The sequence below is a fragment of the Crocuta crocuta genome, unplaced genomic scaffold (assembly GCF_008692635.1).
Source record: "Crocuta crocuta isolate KB4526 unplaced genomic scaffold, BGI_CrCroc_1.0 scaffold28, whole genome shotgun sequence".
In the NCBI taxonomy this organism is placed as follows: Eukaryota; Metazoa; Chordata; class Mammalia; order Carnivora; family Hyaenidae; genus Crocuta; species Crocuta crocuta.
In genome coordinates, this window is record NW_027533256.1 from 7,826,655 (window position 1) to 7,846,931 (window position 20,277).

General features: G+C 46.7%; 1 protein-coding gene across 1 annotated transcript in view; it reads left to right on the plus strand.

Moving 5' to 3' along the window:
- Positions 1 to 18,059, plus strand: part of LDB3 (LIM domain binding 3) — a 60,545-nt gene extending 42,486 nt beyond the window's left edge. Inside the window, 6 exon segments of the mRNA XM_077746473.1 lie at positions 3,878 to 3,977; positions 3,979 to 4,272; positions 5,952 to 6,132; positions 6,766 to 6,886; positions 12,549 to 12,664; positions 17,902 to 18,059. Of these exon segments, the coding sequence (XP_077602599.1) occupies positions 3,878 to 3,977; positions 3,979 to 4,272; positions 5,952 to 6,132; positions 6,766 to 6,886; positions 12,549 to 12,664; positions 17,902 to 17,991 (902 nt within the window). The 3' untranslated portion in view covers positions 17,992 to 18,059.
- Positions 18,060 to 20,277: the final 2,218 nt, after the last annotated feature.

Below are 20,277 nucleotides of genomic sequence, written 5' to 3' on the forward strand. Positions count from 1 at the left end.
GCCCGCGGGACGGGGCGGGGCCGGCGCTCGCGGGGAGCCAGGCCCGACCTGGAATGAGTCAGAAATCACCTTGTTTAATTACACATTCCCGAGGCCGCCGAGTGCGATAGGGGCCTTTTGAACTTGCCAATTAGAGGTGAAATATCACCTTCTAATTTAGCCGGGCTTAATTCTGTCAAGCAGAAATAGCAACAGCCTCGGGCTCGGAGATGGGATATCAAGTCTCTCTCCTGGCACGTCTGGGGTGGCGCGGCCGGCCAGGAGCAAGGGCGCGGAGGGAAGGGGACTGTGGAGCAGCTGCTGCGCGCCGCTCTCACCCTCACCCCACCAGAGGGGGGGTGGGGACGCCCTGCGGAGGGGGGAGCTGCAGGCCTGAGCCTCGGGGACGGGGAGATCCCCAGCTCTGGGTGGGCGTAGCCCTGAGCAAGGGAGCGGTCCACCGGGGTCCAGATTCTGGCGTGCCTCTCTGACCTGCGGAGACTTTCTCGGGGGCTTAGACAAGGGGGCTGGATCAGGGAGTCTGGAAGGCCTTCCGGAGGAGGGAGGAGAACGTCTGGCAGGCAGAGGGAATAGGGCTAGTGTTGCCGGAGGGAAGCAGGAAAAGTGGGCAAGGGCCCGATTTGGAAGGGGCTTGCGAAAGCCTGTTTTGCTGCCCAGGGGGTGGTTAAGCTGGGAATCTGGAGTTGAGTCCGACTGCCCAAGCTCCACTTTGGTAGTTCACTAGGTCCCTAGTGGTAATCACTTAGGCTCACCAAGCTTTATTCCCCATCTGTACAATGGGCTGGAAAATATCTGCCTCACTGGATTGCAGTGAGTATTACATGCAATAATGCAGGTAAAGGGACTGGCATATGAGAGCAGTCAGCACTTCGTGGCCACTGTTCTGATGAGGGCAGCACTGTTCAATAAAAATAAAGTTTCTTGTTAGCCACATTTTTAATGAAGGAAAAGGAGGGTGAAATTAACATATTTTATGTAACTCAATATATTCAAAGCATCATTTCAATATATAATCAATGTAAAATTATTAATGAGATACTTTATATTCTTCTTTTGTACTAAGCTCCGAAATCTGTATTTTATATTTATAGCGCTTCTCAATTTGGACTAGCCTCATTTCAAGCGCTTGCTGGCCACATAGGGCTGTGCATTGACACAGGATTAGGGTTTTGCTTTTATTATTATTTTTTTTTATTTTTTATTTTTCTAAATGTTTATTTATTTCTAGGAGACAGAGAGAGAGACAGCGTGAGCAGGGGAGGGTCAGAGAGAGAGGGAGTCACAGACTGAAACAGGCTCCAGGCTCTGAGCTGGCAGTCAGCACAGAGCCTGACGCGGGGCTCGAACCCACGAACCGTGAGATCATGACCTAAGCGAAAGTCGGACGCTTAACCAACTAAGCCACCCAGGCACCCCTAGGGTTTTGCTTTTAATCCTTTTAGCAGAGATCCCATACTTTACACACACAAAAAAAATAGAGACAGAGGAGTGGGAACAAAATCTTGCACAGAACCCCGTTATATATACTAGAGAGGAATGAATCTGCTCTGAAGTTCTGCTAGATCACCTCTCCCCACAGCCCCTGCCTGGTGGTGTTCCCTTCATCACCCCTGCCCCCGGCACTTTGAGACCCTCTTGCTCTGGACACTTGGGTGTTATGCAAGGTTGTTAGAAAAGGTGACAACGCTTCAAATTTGGGCTTCACAAATGTCCGGTATGTCTCACCACTCCCTTTGAGGCAGGCAGGGGCGGCATACATTCCACCACAGGTGAGTAGACTCCGTCCCAGGTTATCTGATTACAGGGTGTCACGTCTCCCACCCCCACCCCCAGCATCCTACGGTCTCCTGGACAGTTAGTTACTCCTAGGTGACCATCAGGCAGTAAGGTGAACTGACAGTTCATCCAGACCCTGACACCCGGAAGGCACCATCCTCACCATCCTCACTAATTTGAAATGATGCATACATTGTGCCAGGCACTAGGCTAAGCACTTTCTATTTCTCATCTCCTTTAATCCTCGTAACTACCCTGTAAGGCACTAAGAATTATTAATGCCATTTTTAAAAAAGAAAATTCAAGCCCAGAGATGTTAAGGAACTTGCCCAAGGACACACAGCCAGGATGCAGTAGTGCTAGGCCCTGAACCTAGGGCTCTTGATGGTCGTGCTACATGTCAGAGCACGGGACCTCCTCCAGGTAGATAGCTCCCCTTCAATGACACAGTGCATGGAGATTTTCTGAAAATCAGACCCACATTCTTTACAGGGGAAGCTTGGGGAAATAAAACGGCTTTGGAGACTCACTCTGCCACTTACTGGCTCTGTCTGAGCCTCAGTGACCTCAACTGTCAAGGGAACTAACCCAGATGACTTGTTATGTGCCACGCCTACCCCCTTAATAAGTGGGGAGAAGACTGATTCCTCAAGAAGAGGGTTTTACCTTTAGGAGCCAGCATCGCTCCCAGCATGGCTCCAGGGCAGGGCTGCGGAGGATTTTACCCCTTTACCTCTCAGTAACAGAGCCTGATCCCTACCCACCCATGGTAGCCCGGGGGTTCCCATGTTGCCTGGCTCTGAAGGGCCAGTCATCTGGGAGCAGAAGGTAGAGTTGAAGCAGCAGGCCTCAGGCCACCCAAGGTGATTCAGGAGAACGAGGTGGGAGAGACCAGAGGCCAGTGGGGAACTTTAGCCCTGAGAAGACCTTCCTTTCCAGGCTGGAGACTGATGGGGGCTGCCTCAGCACCCCTCAGTATAGGCCATCCACCTAGGCAGGCTCAGGAATGGAGGGAGGCTGCCCCAACATGTTTCCCAGGATGGGAAGAATGAGGGCTCTTTCCAGAGGCTCAGACTGTGAGCTGAGGTGAGGCTTCTGGAACCATTCTGGCTGGAAGAGGAAGCCGGCTGGAATGTGTGTGCAGGCTCCGCAAGGGAGGCAGCGGCCCTGAGAAAGCTGGGTTTTGAGGGCCCAAGCCTCAGAGAGCTTCTGGTGAGGAGCTGCAGTGCTTTTTGGCGTTGTCACCCCAAAAGTGTTTTCAGCTCTCAGGGAGCAGCAAGGGGGGGGTTCCAGAACCGGGGCAGTACGTTCTCATCCTGCAATCTGACTTCCACGGTACTCTCTGCACAGCCACTCAGACATTCTCTGGTTCCCCTAAAGTGATGTAGGAGAGCATGGGTCTCCCAGAGGCAGCCACACACGGAAGTGAGCTGTCCCCCGCCGCCCGCTGCCATCTCTGCCCAGGCTTCCTCCGAACACTTCTCTTGACACCCTTACCCCCACCCCCCATTGAACCAAGGTGAAATGTCCCCCAGTGCAAATCAAGCCAGACTGTTTTTCAAGACAACAATTGCAGCTGAACATGAAACCTGAACTTGAAGCCCCAACTGCCCTGTCATCGGCTCTGTCCCAAAGGCCGGACTAGGTCCAGGTTCAGCAAACACAATTTGAGGCATTTCAGATGTCAAAGCGCTGGTCAGAGTGTAACCAAAAGCATCTTCCAGTCAAGGCCAAGCTGACCCGCTCCTGAACCTCTTCCTGGCCCTGAGGACCCAGATATGAGGCTCGCCTGGCACCCCCGCCCCCATTCCCTGTCTTCTGCAGGCCTCTGGCAGCCAAGGCCTGGCCAAGCCCCACCCCACACAGCTGCAGATATTTATAGCTATGTCCCTTTCCCAGCCCTGTCCCAGCTCCCGAGGGCTCTTGCTCTGCCAGAGGCAATCTGGGGCATCAAGAAGTTCAGGAACGTGTCTTCCATAAGAAGTGGAATTGTCCTGCTCTAATATTAAAGTCACCTTTTACAGTTTTCTGGCTGGGGGCGGGGGAAGTTGGGAGAAATGAATTCCTGATACATTTTTCTTTGGCTCTCTTTGCTTTGCAGTGCCTGCATCTACCTACAGCCCATCCCCAGGGGCCAATTACAGTCCAGCTCCCTACACCCCCTCACCTACCCCTGCTTACACCCCCACCCCCGCCCCCCCCCNCCCCCTCGCCAGCCCCGAGCTATAACCCCTCGTCCTCAGTGACATACAGCGGGGGCCCTGCGGAGTCTGCCAGCCGCCCCCCGTGGGTGACAGACGACAGCTTCTCTCAGAAGTTTGCCCCCGGCAAGAGCACCACCTCCGTCAGCAAGCAGACCCTGCCCCGAGGGGCCCCTGCCTACACCCCAGCAGGGCCCCAGGTGTCTCCCCTGGCGAGGGGCATCGTTCAGCGGGCTGAGCGCTTCCCAGCCAGCAGCCGCACTCCGCTCTGTGGCCACTGCAACAACGTCATCAGGTATGGTCCAGCCTTGGCTGTGAGCTGGGGTGCTGGAAAGGCGGGGGTGTGGGAGGCTCACCCACTCTCTGAGCCCTGGGCTGGGGGGGGGGGGGGGCAGGAATAGGGAAAAGACTGCTGAGCAGCCTCGGGCGCCTTTGGCTTGCCACCTAGTCTGACCCTCTTTGAGCTTTAGCTTCCATACCTGTGTGACACGCACTTCTCTGGGGAGTCGGGAGAATTCCATGAGGTAAGTGGGTGAAGCTCCCGGCACGGTGCCTGGTGCCAGGACCTCCCCCTTGGGCTAAGGCCGGGTTCTGGGAATCGTAGGTCTCGTCAGTAGGTTTATTGGGGATGTTGCAAGCTGGCTGACAGTGCTAGTTTTGACCCAGCTTTCCTTCAGGGTTGCTTCTGGGTCTTTCCACAGAAAGGCCTGTGCTGCTCAGGGCTTTGGTGGGCATCTGCCACACTAAAAGGAAGACAAGTCATTTCATGGACCATAGGTGATACTTGTTGGAACGTAGCGTGTTTATAGTATGTGTGTGCTGGGGAGGTGAGCTTATATATGTGATAAGTATACTTTTATTTAAAAATAAAGTAACACAGGGACGCCTGGGTGGCTCAGTCGGTTAAGCGTCCGACTTCAGCTCAGGTCATGATCTCACGGTTTGTGGGTTTGGGGCCCGCGTCGGGCTCTGTGCTGACAGCCAGCTCAGAGCCTGAAGCCTGTTTCGGATTCTGTGTCTCCTGCTCACTCTGTCTCTCTCTCTCTCAGAAATAAATAATAAAAAAAAATTTTTTTTAACTTTTTAAAAAAAGAAGTGAAAGGAAAATAAAAATATTTTAAAAAATATTTTGAAAAATAAAGTAACACAGAAAAAAAAAAGAAACAAAGTACACTTGCTCACTAGAGACAAATTAGAAAGTTCAGGAAAGCGGGGCACGTGGCTGGCTCAGTTGGTTAAGTGTCCAACTTCGGCTCAGGTCATGATCTCGTGATTCTTGAGTTCAAGCCTAGCATCAGGCTCTATGCTGACCTTGTGGAGCCTGCTGGGGATTCTCTCTCTCCCCCCGCCTCTGCCCCTCCCCAACTTGTGCTGTCTCTCTCAAAATAAATAAACTGAACACATTTTTTTTTTAAAAAAAAAAGAAAATTCAGAAAAGTAAAAATTAAAATTTAAAACGTTTCCTTGCAGTCCCACTGCTCTACCTGCTAATCTGGAATTAGGCTCATTTACTGGGTCTAGGGTACTGGCGCTGTGGCCTTGAACAACTTACTTCACCTCTCTGTGCCTCAGTTTCCTTATCTGAAAATGGGTACTCTAATTCTACTCCGTAGGATTATTATAAGAACTAAACAAGCTAATAAATGCACATTTCCTCTTAGATAGTGCCAGGCACAAAGGCATCCCCGTTGCCGCAGTCATCTTTGCCCTTACAATCATCAGGCGTCAACTGAGTGGATATTCTACAGTGTGCGTCCATGGTCCCCTGTTGGCAGATATTGGAGCTGTTTTCCCCATTTCTCTTTATTGTAACTGATGCAACAATGAATGTCTTTTTGCACAGAGCTTTCTCTGAATTTCACATTAGTTCATTTGAACAGTCACAAAGATAGAGTTATTGGGTCGCAGCACGAATATTGTTGGAGGTCCTGAAATATCTGGTCTCAAGCTTGGTGCTGCTCTCTGCTTCCCCAGGGGCCCCTTTCTGGTAGCCATGGGCCGTTCCTGGCACCCGGAGGAGTTCAACTGTGCCTACTGCAAGACCTCTCTGGCAGACGTGTGCTTCGTGGAGGAGCAGAGCAACGTTTACTGTGAGCGCTGTTACGAGCAGTTCTTTGCCCCAGTCTGTGCCAAGTGCAACACCAAAATCATGGGGGTAAGTGGGCAGCATCCCTCTCCTCTGACCCTGTATTTTCCCCACTAGTCTCTTCCTGTCCCCAAGATTGTGGCCTCCCATTAGGAAGCCAAGAAGTGGCCGCCAACAGAGAGAGAACAACTCTTTCTATCCTACAAGGGAGTTGGTTTGCCACCAATGAACTAGGGAGCAAATGAACTTGAAGGGAGAGATGGTTACATGCCCCGGCCACACAGCTTGAAGTGTTGGCAGAGCATCTGTAAAATGAGCTATCGCTTCATGGACTGACCTCACCATGCACCCACACGTGGCCTTGACCCCCCTGAGCTCCATGCTCCTTTGGGAAAATGGTGGTCATAAGCAGTACCTCCCCACCATCTTTGATGGGAGGGTTAAGAATCACAGCTAGGTAACCACCTTCCAGATGATTCTGACACAGAACCTGGCACCCAGCAAGCGCTGCATGAGCAGGAACTCCTCTGCCACCACTCCCCCCCCCGCCCCCCAGGCCTTTCCTGAGTAGGTAGAAGGCCCATGTAATCCTGCTGCCCTTTGGGATGCTCCAGCAGTAGCCAGGGCCTGGTGAGGAAGAGCGGGACTGGCTTCCTCTCTCCCTGGGACCTTTCTGGCCTGAGCTGAGGCTGTTTCCCTCAGGAAGTGATGCATGCCCTGAGACAGACATGGCACACCACCTGCTTCGTCTGCGCAGCCTGCAAAAAACCCTTTGGGAACAGCCTCTTCCACATGGAAGATGGGGAGCCCTACTGCGAGAAAGGTAGGGCCACTGTGCTGTGGGGAAGCCTTTGTCCGTTCACATTCAACCATCAGGAGGCTCCAAATGGCAGAATCATGATTTTCTGGGTGGGAGCTGGGTCTATAGCTTCTTTTTTTTTTTTTTTTTTTTTTTACACATTCTCTCTCTGCTCCCTTCCTTGACCCAAATATGTGGATCACCAGTAGGCATCTTGTAACCACTTGGGAAACCCTTCATATGATTTTGATCTGGAGACCACAAGGTCAAGTCTAAAAAGGCTTTGTCTCTGGACTTCGAATTAGGTTCTGTCCCAGGCTCCATATTGGACTGGCTTTGTAACCCTGAGTGGGTTATTATACTTCTCTGAGCTTCACTTTCTCCATCTGTTAAAAGGGGGCATATAAATGCCTGCCTCATGAGTTGTAGTGAGGATTAAACCAGAGGAAGTGTGTAAAGCATCAAGCACGTGAAAGCCCCTTTCGCTGTCCCTGTCACATTCCTCCAGAGTCCCATAATCTCCCTGTCTGAATTCAGAGTTCGTCTGTTCCCCAAAATGCTACATTATTATCTTAAAACTTGGAGTAAATTATTGTAAATTCTGAAGACAAAGCACTCTATTAGAGAATTGCTGTCCTGGCTAATTAGCCACTCACTCATTTATGCATAGCCTGCCTTTTTCAGAAGAGGGCTTGAGGCAGGTTCTAACAAAGGTAACATGGACATGAAGGTTAACACAATAGAACTAGAAAACTAGCACCAAGCAGAAGAAGGAAGTTAGTTTTAAAGTAAGTTAGTTTACTTTAAAATCAGAAAGGAAAAAACACTCCAGTTCCTCAAGGGGAAAAGCAAAGCAGACTAAAATGATTTTCCCCTGACAATAAATTATAAAAGAAATTTCTTGGGTTCTTATATACTGGTAAGTTCTATTTTCTAGCTCTTATTAATGGAATGACTTAGTTACTCAGTCATTCTGTGCCTCAGTTTCCATATCTGTAAAAGGGAACAGATAATGACGTCTTTTCCCTTCTTATGAGTGCATGGTGATAATTATTAGATAATTAGTAGATAATGGATAAGTGTGTGGTTTTGTCAATACAAATTGCTATTATTAATCGACTAAGAACATTTACAGCTCCAATAATTTGTGTCTGAGGCTTGCAAAAGAATGACAGATTTCCACTATCACCACTGTCCCTCTCCACAGTGAGCCCCTCCCCCCCCCCCAAAATGATGGACATTTGGGTTGCTTCCACTTCTTGGCTATTGTGAATAATGCTGCTATGAACATGGGTGTTCATACACACTGGTGTTTTTTAAAGTTTATTTGTTTATTTTGAGAAAGAGACAGAGAGAGAGAGAGAGAGAGAGAACATGGGTGAGGGGCAGAGACAGGGAGAGAGAGAAATCCCAAGAAGCCCTGTGCTGTCAACACAGAGCCCAACATGGAGCTTGAACTCAAAACAATGAGAAATCAAGAGTTGGATGCTGAATGGACTGAGCCACCCCGGTGCCCCTAAAAGACCCTGTTTTCAATTTTGGGGGGGTATATACCCAGAGGTAAGATTGCTGGGTCATATGGTATTTCTATTTCTGAATCTTTTAGAAACTTTCACACTATTCCCATAATGCATAATGGTGTTGCACCATTTTACAATCCTACCAACAGTGCACAGAGTTCCAATTTTATTACATCTTTGCCGACACTTACTATTTTGCTGTGTTTCTTTTGGTACCAGCCATGCTAATGAGGGTGAGGTGGTATCTCTTGTCATCATTTTTTTTTTTTTTTTGAATGATGTAAAGTGTTTATTTTATTTTATTTTTTTATACTCTTTTTTTTTTTTACAAATAGTTTATTGTCAAATTAGTTTCCACATAACACTCAGTGCTCATCCCCATAAGTGTCCTCCTCTATGCCCATCCCCCCCCCTCTTGTCATCATTTTTATCAGCAACTTGGAGAAGACACAGAAGAGAGAATGCCAGAATGATAGGATCTCGACTCAAAAAGATTTCAGTCAATTGCCATGATGAGCTGACACTTTTGTATATGATACCTTGCGTATAAGTAAGGAAGATCAGCCCTTCATGGATGGGCCTGCCCCGGAGCAGTGACCCAGACTGGTGGGGTGTTGCAATCACCTGGGGAACTTTAAAGATATAAGGAACACCTGGGTGGCTCAGTCAGTGAAGCATCCAATTTCGGACCAGGTCATGATCTCCTGGTTTGTGGGTTCAAGCCCCGTGTAGGGCTCTGTGCTGACAGCTCCGAGCCTGGAGCGTTCTTCGGATTTTGTGTCTCCCTCTTTATCTTCCTCTACCTGCTCATGCTCTGTCTTTCTCTCAAAAATAAATAAACATTTAAAAAAATCAAGAATTTAAAAAATAAAGATATTAGAAAGAACAATTCTCAGACCTACGGATGCAGAATTGCATCACTCTACCCCCACCCAGATGATTCCATATTCAGTTAAGTGTGAGAATTGAGGTATGATCCCAAGAACAACAATATCAGAATCACAGAAATGCAGATCTTCAGGTCCCACCCCAGATCTGCTGAATCAGAAACTCTGAAGGGTAGGGCCCAGCAATCTGTGTTTTAGTGAACGCTCAAGATGATTCTGTTTGCGAACGACTGCTCTAGGAAAGCACTAGGCCCTTTTTCAGCAGAGAGCACCACCTGTGATTTGATGGATGGAAACCCTTTTACAATAGCAATAAAATCCATTAAATACAGGGTATGAATTCAACTCGGGGCATAAGAGAGTCAGTCAAAGAAAATTATAAAGACCTAATAGGAGAAATAAAGTAAGAAATAAATAAATGAGGAGCTGGATTATGCTCCTGGTGGGAAAGACCCACACACAACCTTACTTCCAATTATATCCTCATTTTTTAGGATAAATGAGAAATATATTAACTTTAAAAAATGTATTAGGGTCAAGACTTGTGCTACCAAAATTTAAAACAAAATGGCAGGCAGTTCTTAAGACCTTACAAAATCAAATATAAAACAGAAAAGCCAATCAGTAGGCAAGACTAGACATTCCATTGTAAGAGCTTAATCTTAGGCTGCACAACGAGAAAAGGAACTGGTGTTTAGTAAGGCTTTCTGAACGTTTCTTTTACTTGTCCATTCATCATTTATCCATCGGATGGATGCCAGTTCCTGTGAAAGACACTGAGGATTGGGAGTGGGTCTGTCCTCAAAAACCTCAAGCAGATACATCATCATGTGATATGCTGGCACATAAATGGATAGTCAAGAGATAATGATTGAATGGATGAGTCAATGGAGTGAGAAGGTGGGGCAGCCCAAGATAAGCCCCCAGAAAGGTCATCTTGTCTCTCCTGGTTGGGGTGGATGATGAGGGCTTCCCAGAAGGAAGGCCTGGCCCAAAGGGTCACAGACATCCAGGTAGACAAAGTGGGGATGGCATTAGGTGAAGGAGAGAGAAAGGAGCCCAGAGCATCTGGAGGCTGGGAGTAATGAGAAAGAAGTCAGAAGTGGGGGTGCAGGGCTGGCCCTCCCATGGAGGTGGGGTAGCCTATGGCCCTGTTTCTCACCCATAGTAGTTCCTACAGAGCACAGAGTCAACTGTAAACCCGCTGTAACTTTGTAAAGGAAGCAGAAAAATGTTTTCTTAGCTCTGGTGAGGTGATAGATTTCTGCCTACTGAGGAAATGAAGTATGCTGTCAGAGTCAAGATTAACAGACTGTGATATATGTAACAACATTTGCATGACAAATTGTAATTAACCCCCAAAGGGGAAACCATACATTGGAAAAAATAGATGAGACATATAACTTATCAAAGCTCAATGGCAAATAAATAACTGGAGACCGCATGAAGCTGCGGAAAGAGAATGAACTTTGGAGTCCATCAAGGCTCTTTCCTGCTTGTGTGAGGGAACCTCTATGGCCAGTCTCCTTGTCTTTAAAATGGGAATAATACTTCCTCACAGAAGAAGATGGTGAAGATTCACCAAGAAACTTAGGAAGGCACTAATATCGGACTGGTGCATAATAGGGACTTGGGTCACGTTTCCTTCCCTCCTTCTATCATCTATAAAACCATTCACAGTAAAAGCTAGTATTTTTTAGTGTTTGTGCCAAGTACATTCACACGCTTTGTCTTATTTAATTTGTACAACAACTCCACGACTTAGGTACTGAAAGATGAGACACTGAGGTGTTAGGTGCTTTGTCCCAGGTATGAACAATTCCTGAGTAGAGCTGGGACTTGGGCTCAGTGCTTTTTTTTTCTTCAGAACCCAAGTGCATGGGGTGCCTGGGTGGCTCAGTCGGTTAAGCAGTCAATTTTGGCTCAGGTCATGATCTTGCAGTTCATGAGTTCGAGACCTGCATCAGATTCTGTGCTGACAGCTCAGAGCCTAGAGGCTGTTTCGGATTCTGTGTCTCCCTCTTTCTCTGCCTCTTTCCCACTAACATTCTGTCTCTCTCTCACTAAAAAAAAAAAAGAAAAAAGAACCTAAGTTCATAACACCCCATGGCTCACTGCCTCTCCACATGTGGTCTAAGATGGCAAACAGGTGCACTGTCCCCAAGGGAATCTGAGCAGAAAAATGGTATAGTGAAGAGCCACCTTGGCAGAGCTGTGAAGAAACAAGTGTACTTCTAGGGGAATGAAGCCTTTGTAAAAGGCATCTCACTTCTCTGAAAGAATCTGGAAGTGTTCTACAGTGAATACTGTGGAATTGTGGTCACTGGGACCCAAACAGGCAGCTCCTGAGTTGGAGAAGCATGGGACCCAGCTCACTGTGTCTCAGCTGTGTGACTCTGGCGAGCCTCAGTTTCTTCATCCTCAGAACAAAACAAAAAATAATTCTAGTTCCACCTCTGAGAGATTTTTCTGAAGACTACATTTATTCATTGATTTATTGATTCACCAGTTCATCTGCTCATGCATTCATTCAACATGTATGTGTTGGGTACTGATTTGCGTGTCACACACCGTGTCAAGGGTGGAAAGAAAGCAAATACATACTTCTACATAGACCATGACATTGAGCTACTAGTAGATAATACTATCTATGTGAGAATGCTTGGTAGGCTGCAAAACATTACACAAATAGTACTTGGTATTATTATCTCTTTAGCTAAGAGAGGGAAGGGGGTCATGTCTTAACATAGTAGCTCAAATATTGTTTCTAGTAGTGAAAATTTGTTATCAACACAAATGCCCAATGACAGAAGAATTTCCAGGCAAAGAGCAGACTATAACTCCTAAAAATGTTAAGGGCTCTCCTTCTTCCAAACTAAGCATAGCTGTTGGGACATATGATTTTTTTTTTTAATTTTTGGGATTGATCTGTTTAGGTTATAAAAGCTGATAGAGAACAGAGGAGAAAGTCACTCTACAGAAAATGAGTGTCAGATCCAGAAAATGGTTTATAAATCAAACCAGCAAGAGTGGCAAGTAGGCCTGAATCCATACAACGCCACGACAAAGTACTGAAAAGGGAAAAAAAAAACCCCAAAAAACCAAAAAACCAATCGCGTAACTAAACATTTTGTCTGCAAGATGACAAGTAGCCAGTTCAGTTGTACCCATTGCCCCGGCTCAGTGATATGGGATGCTGTCCCAGCATTGGGTCGGTGCATCCAGATGCTTCTCCCAGCCTGCCTGGATGCCTGATCCTCACTCTGCCTTTCGTTTCAGACTATATCAATCTGTTCAGCACTAAGTGTCATGGCTGCGATTTCCCTGTGGAGGCTGGTGACAAGTTTATCGAAGCCCTGGGCCACACCTGGCATGACACCTGCTTCATCTGCGCGGTATGTGTTTAGCCTAGGGTTCTGACTTTCTGAGAAGGGGCAAGAGGGACCTACCTACCCCCCTTTCAACTCTGGTCTTCTGAGACTCTATCATTTTTAAAAGCTGGCAAGTACTGAGAGGCCTTGATACGTCACAGTCAAGCAAAGCTTCATTACTAGTAAGTATCTATAAACCAATGTGGCTTTGTTATTCTCCTTTTCATAAGGACAATAGAATGTCCTCCAGAGCCTGTCAGACCAGCAATGGGCCTCACCAGCAGTGCTCTCAACAGTTGGGAGTAGTGACGTGAGTTCAAGCACCGTGTTGGGCTCTGTGCTGACAGCACAGAGCCTGGAGCCTGCTTTGGATTCTGTCTCCCTCTCTCTCTCTCTCTGCCCCTCCCCTACTCATTCTCTGTCTCTCTCTCCCTCAAAAATAAATAAATGTTAAAAAAATTTTTTTAAATAGTTGGGAGCAGTGAATGATGCCTGGGTTAGAATAGAGACAGATAGTTTCCTATGGTTATAAGATGTTTTAGATATGATGAAGTGATTGAAGGGTCTTCCCCTAGATTTTCACCGTGAAACACCAGATTGGAGCTTATTGACTTATCCTATGAAAAGCTGAGATATGGCTTCTTTTCGTAGAACGTTTAGGAACCAGGGCTGACTATCACTTTATTTTCCTGAATGGTCTTGTTCTTGATATGTAGTTGCCAGGAGATAAACCCTAGATTAACTATTAACCACACGCCATTTATGTCTGCTGAACAGCCGGGTCATTTTTCCCATGAGAGTGGCACTTTCCTTCCAAGGGCTTCGGGGTGGGGACAGGACACAGCAAGGAGCTCACCCACATCTAGACTCTGCCTTAGATTTAGGGAATATTCAGTCCTGAGAAGGGCCTGACATGCGAGTCTGCAATTGCCTGAACTTTATTTGGGAAAATTAATGTGCTGCTACTACGTTCTTTTTTCTTTCTTTCTTTTTTTAACCAGAGCTGCTCAAGGCAAAGTGTGGCAATGTATCAAATATCCACGCAGTTTAAACTTGAGCAATGTTTATAGACTGAGGAGATAGGGCAACCCTCGTCATAAAGTTTCCCGCAATGCACTTCAGGTTTCTGCGCCACCATCCATGGGGTGCACTGTCTTGACTCGTGTTCGTTTGCTTAGGCTGATGTCTCAACATACCAACATCTGATGGCTTCAACAACTGAAATGTCTTCTTCACAGCTCTGGAGGCTGGAAACCCAAGTTCAAGGGCTGCTTCGCTCTCCCAGCTTCTGGTGGTTGCCAGCAATCTCTGACGTTTCTTGAATTACAGCTACACAACTTCTGTCTCTGCCTCCGTGGTCACATGGCTGCCTGCCTTCTGTGTTCTGTGTCCTCACATGGCATTCTCCTCTGTGTGTCTCTCTCTCTATACGCTTCTCGGTTTCTTATAAGGACACAGGTCATATTGGAGTAAGGCGGGCCCGCCTTACTCCAATATGACCTCATCTTACCTTACATCTTAATTACATCTGCAAAGATCCTGCTTCCAAATAAGGTCATCACTGTGTCCCTGTGCTGAGTAGATTGAAGATACTGGGAATAAGGACTTCAGCATATGAATTTGGGGAAGGGAACAACACAATTCCATCTAAACTCTGATTTCTCAGGTTTTGGAATAGATTTTCTAGTTGCCTTTTGAGGTTCTTTAAATACACCAGGCCATTCCCCCCTGCAAAGGGGTCACAATGTAAATATATTGGCTTTTGGGTTGTCCCCTACAGAGCCATGGCTCAGCAAGGCACATAGGGCTGTCTGACCCTTATATTCAAGTCATGGCTTGTCTGATCCTAAGATGCCGCCTGCAAGTCTGGTTACCTAACTTCTAGAAGGATCCAAGAAACTTGGAGAAGGCCCAGGGCAGACAGTGGCACAGAAGGCCTATTCTCTAAGGGCAGGATAATGAGAGGTCTGTGTCACATGGAGAAGTGAGCATGGGTCTCCTCCCACAAGCCCACTATTTTGGCTGAGGGTCACAGTGGCATAAATCCCAGAGAGAGATGAGAAGAAGTGGTAAAGCATGGGGTTGTTCAGATCGAGACTGCAAATAAATTCCAGTAAGGTGTGAGAGACCCATAGCAGTGCCCAAAGAACCCACCTGAAGAAGCCAGGCCCATCCTGTTCTTTGGAGAATCAGCGTGGTGAATCATTACATCTTCTTCCAAAGTGGTCCTGTGTGGCACGCACCGCCCTGTTTAGATATATTGAGGTGGAATATGCTTTTGGTTTTAATTTTTGGGAAGCAATCTTTTAATTGGAAAACTGTGAGGGTTTTTTGGTGGGGAGAGGGTCCTTTTCCCATCACTTTATATTTCCAAGTCACCTTTGATGAGCATATATTTTCCTCTAACTTAAAAAAGCAAACATAGTAAGAAAAGAAGATCAAAAACTAGCTCTCTCAGCTGATACATGCTGTTTTCCTAGCTGTTAGATCTCAGGAGAACACATCATTTTAGACTAATTCAATTTGCCACATATTTCTTGAGCTTGGGGAATATAGGAGCATCCCAGAACAAGTCTCTACCTTCAAGGAGCTTGGAATCTTGAAAGGAAAGCAAAGTTGACATACAGGAGGAATTAAAGAACAGAACAAGGCAGCCCCTGTAAAGTCCCAAGCTTAAAAAAGATGACTGAGAAGGGCTGCGTGGGTCAGGATGAAGATTAAACTTTTGAATGGCATTGGCACTTGAGTTCTGATGGAAAGGAGGTGGGATAAAGGTGTCTTACTGTGGCCCTTCTTTTCCTCTAAGCCTTGTTGGGTTTCTAGCCCTTTCCCACTGGTGTGGGTATCAGGAAGGGATGGGCAGTGGTGTTACTTTTTGTAGGAAGTCCTCCTAGGGGGCTGTTGTAGCTGGCCCATTTCATTGCCTTCCAGCACTGTCCATGACCACCACTCCTTCCCAGCCAGGCCCTGATGCCACTTGACCATGGAGCCTGGGGCTTGGACCATCCCTGCTGTGCCCCTCTGCTGAGTAGTCTGGAGATCTCCACCAGGAAGCCACCTTGCATCCCACACAGGGTCTCCTAACCCAAGACAATGAGCATGACCTCTCTATGGTGTTTTTTGACCTCCGCTCCATCTTATCAATGAGCCACCCCTGAAGCTCTGGCCCTTCCTCACTTCTTAGTCTTTAGTCTCCCAATACCCTCTCCAACTTATCCCAAAGTTCTCACAAGTAGCCAGCATTGTCCCAGACTAGACAGGAGCCCCAGATGCTGACAGGCAGCTCCTGGACAACTCACTCCAGAGCTGCCTTTCTATCTTCCCTGAAACCCAACCTCACTGTTGGATTGTGGGCTTGTCTTCACCAGCAGCTTGAGGCCACACAAGAGCCTGGTTACACTCAACATCACTGTACCCATCTGGGATATTTTCAGTCACTTTTTTAGGTCATCGGTTTCTGGGACCCTTCGGCAGCCCTGTGTGATCCCAAGCACAACATCTTAATCTAGGTCATTAGGGACTTGCACAGGGGACCACGATGATGCCACTTTTTTTCCAACTGTCTTGGAGTGGTCACATCCTCACTGATCTAAATTCATCTCAAGAGCGTGATTTCTCTCTCCTCATGCATTCTGTCTGTGGGAACTGCACCTGTACTTCTCCTTCTGATGCCAGCATCCTGGATGTGGCCCCCAATTCTGCTCCCCATCTGATATGTTCAGTGACCTCTACGACAGTGGGGCACACCCCAGCCAGTGTGACTTCTCAGCTGACTCTGACACAGTGACATATCACCTACCCAGGGCCAGCCTGTGTATACCAGTAGTCCAACAAATGTGGAGGGCTACCTCTACATAAGTCTGTAAGCCTGGAACAATTTCCAGTAAGCATAACACCTCTCTGCTGTGGGGTGTGGGGAAAATGTGCTTGAAACTGGAGCCTTGCAGACCTGGACACAGAGTCCCAGCTCCATTACTTGCTATATCTTTGACTTAAGCAAGACACATGGCTCTCAGAGTCGCAGTTTTTCACCTGTGAAATGAGAAAAAGTCATACCTTCCCATAAGTTTTTGCGATTAAGTGAGATGATATATACAGAGTGTGAGGCCTCCCGCTTGGCCCACAGTAGCCTCAACAAATGTTACTTAGCTTTCTTCTTTCTGTGATGTCTCCATCTTCAAACTGCACTCATATGTTGCCTTCATGAAGATATATAATTTTGCCTCTTTTTTTTTTCATGTAATATCTCCCTGCCTACATGTTTCTGTATTTGATTTATCTTTTGCATGGTGGCATTCCATTGGAAAATGAACCATAAGAATTTACTTGGTCGCCTCCCTATAGAGAAACGTTTTCATGGTTTTCAGCTTTTACTTGAGCACATGTTGTTCTGTGCAGTAGTTTCTACAAGATAAACTTCTCCCCAGTGTTATCGGGCGGGCAGGCACATCTTTATGGCACCTCTTCTGTGTTGTCACATCCCCTACTGAAGACTGAGCTGATTCACTGAGCTGTGTCCCTAGTAGTGCATAAGTGGGCTTGATTCCCTTTTGTCATTGTTGACTGTTGATTGATGCTTCGATACTTTTTTTTTTTTTAACTTTTTGACTACAGTCTTGTAAGATTTAAGGTAACAAACAATTGAGGGGTTTGTTTGTTTGTTTGATTTCGTTAGATTAATAGATACCTAGTGGTCTCTCATGGAGACTTTAATTTATTTTTCCTTTACTTCTTGATGAGGATCATCTTCAATGATGTGTTTACTAATTTACTAATGCTATTTCCTTGGATGTTGATCACCTCTGTGGATATTGACTTATGATTCTGTACTGATTTGTAAATTAAAGAAAAAAATTTTTAATTATTTATTTTTGAGAGAGAGACTGAGTGTGAGTAGGGGAGGGGCAGAGAGAGAGGGAGACAGACTCTGAAGCAGGCTCCAGGCTCTGAGCTATCAGCACAGAGCCCAACGCGGGGCTCGAACTCATGAACTGTGAGATCATGATCTGAGCTGAAGCTAGACACTTAAGCAACTGGGCCGCCCAGGTGCCCCTTTTGTAAATTTTGGATAGCATTGGTCGTTCATTTTCATCTTGCAAATTTTTTGTCTGCCATTTAATTTAATGGGAATTTAGTTCCACGTTCCTCTTTGGGAGCCTTAAATTTGACATAGTTCAACCATCCACTCTGCCTATGTCATTAAGGACCTGTAGCGGGGAGAGACAGGCCCTGCCTCATGGCCATCTGTTCTCTGTCCCCAGGTCTGCCACGTGAATCTGGAGGGGCAGCCATTCTACTCCAAGAAGGACAAGCCCCTGTGCAAGAAGCACGCACATGCCATCAACGTGTAGAGAGCCCGGAGCATCTGACGCGGACAGGCGGGGGGGGCTGCTCCTGCTGCTGGCGACAAAGGATTCAAGGAGGCTGATGTTTCTTTTTGGGGGGAAAGGGGGAAGACAGGAAGCTACTGAGCCCTTTTGAAGTGTAATTTTAGTCCTTCCTTCTGCACACAGATCGTGTATTTGCATAGTTCAGACTAGAAGCCAAACGAAGATTCCTAAACCAAGCTAGTAATTAATCCAAGGCTGGAGTTGTAATTCAGACGTTCAGGACAGAATTCCAAGAACTCTAGGGCGAAAAACAAAAAGTCATCTTCTCGAAGTGATACACTTCCCTGAGGTCACTAGAGCAGGGACGGAGCTCAGAGCAGTTATGGAGAATCTGAAGCATTCTGTGGAGTTCTCTGGCAAACAAAATGAAATGCCAAACAGTGCTTGCTGCGGGGTATTTTTAGAGCCATAGCTGAGGGCTTGTTAGCTAAGACCGATTGGGCTTTCCTCACCAAAAAAGGAAGTGTTATTCTATTACTAGCGTCATGGAGCTACCTCTGGGCATCTGACTTGAGACCTTGAGCAGAGTTGAGCGCTCTGAGGGAGTCCAGGCGCCTAAGAGGTGTTTTTTGGGAGCCGCTGGGCCGCTGACTGGGCTTCAGGAAGGCCTTTGGCTCAGGCTGCAGACGGCTGAGGAAAGATGGGCCCTTCAGCCGCCTTCTTTCCATCTAAAACATCCTATGTCCCCAGAAGGTTTAGCTCCTTTTTGAATTTTGATGGGAAAGTGTAATTGGGTTTTTTCAGTCTTGCTCTGCTGTGTGTGAGGGGAGGTTTTAAAGCGACTCTGGGTTGCGTCTGGCCTTTGTTTTGCTTTCTGAAGTTCCTGAGCATGAATGTTCGGTCTTGAGCGTGTGTTTCACTCCCAATCCCGTGACTGCTCACTTGTGAAGTCTTCCTCAGCACCCCTTCCTCCAACAGGCTTAATGCCCTGTGGACGAGAAGTGAGAGACAGTGTCTGAAACGGGACGGCAGGGTAGGCTGAGAGCGTGCCCCAAACTCCGGGTGGGGAGGAGGAAGCTTGCTTTCTGCCAGCCTCAGTAAAAAGAGAAGTGTTGCTGGGACTCCCACCGCCGAGCTGTGCCATCCTTCACAAATGTTCCTTTAAATGCAGCACAGCGATTATGTACAGTTGTGTTCGCTGCTGGAAGGAAAAGATGGACCGATACGTACCCATCTGCCATTTCAGCCAATGGTTTGAAAATGTAGGAGCTGAGTTGATCTAGCAGTTATTGAAGTGTTTATTGAAATAGCCTTGAGTCTTCAAACTTCTTTAAAGTATTAGTGGTAGTTTGAGTTAAGCAAGCATTTTAAAGCTGTTGAGTGATCAAGAGAAGCTTATTAGTGTCTGAGGTTAAAAATGGTACATTCTCCTTCCCTTTAGGACGCACTGTTACTACGCTCCTTGAACAAGGCATTGAAGTAGGCAGATTGACAGGGTGTTTCTCACTTGCACACAATACTTAGGCACTTTTCCAGCTCACTGCTATTCTCTCCTCATTCCCGTTTTGGATTTTCTCTTTGCATGTTTTATGAGAATGCATTAGAACCCTTTTTCTTCTGAGGACTGAGGCTTCCAAGGGACTGTCTTTCTACCAGCGTGTGTCCCTTCTCCCCGAGGGAGAGAGAAGTGGCGGGATGCATCCCTAGCAGGAGATCCGTGTTTTTTCCCAAGGGTGGGCCGTGTCCCTGAGGGAGCATCAGGAGGGATGTGAACATGCTCCTACCACGGAGTCCTCCTTTTTTCCTGTGGTGCCATGAGAAAGTGAATCTAAAAAGTACCAGACAGTAAAATCTGCTGGGAGTGACTACAGATTTTGCAGGCATTGCAAACAAGTATCTTGGAGCATTCTGTTATTTTTGGAAAGTTCAAATATACAGGGATAAGGAGGTTGCTGACTGTACGGAAAAGCCCTAGGCAGGTTTTCTTTAAAAAAACAAAAACAAAACAACAAATTTTCACGGACTGGTCTTGAGGAAAGGAAAAAATGTTCCCTAGAGTTTAGTTTCCAAAAATATCTTTTAACAAGGTTTACACACACACACACGCACACGCATGTGTGATCACTACAAAGTACATGATCATTAAGAAGAAAAGTGAAGCATCTCAGAGGAGGACTTCATCATGGTCATTGATTGAATTTTTTATCTACATCTCAGAGCTAGTACAGATTCTGAGGGACTCTTTTCTTTACTAATCACACAACACAAACATAAAACCATTAAAAAAATTTTTTTTAACTTTTATCT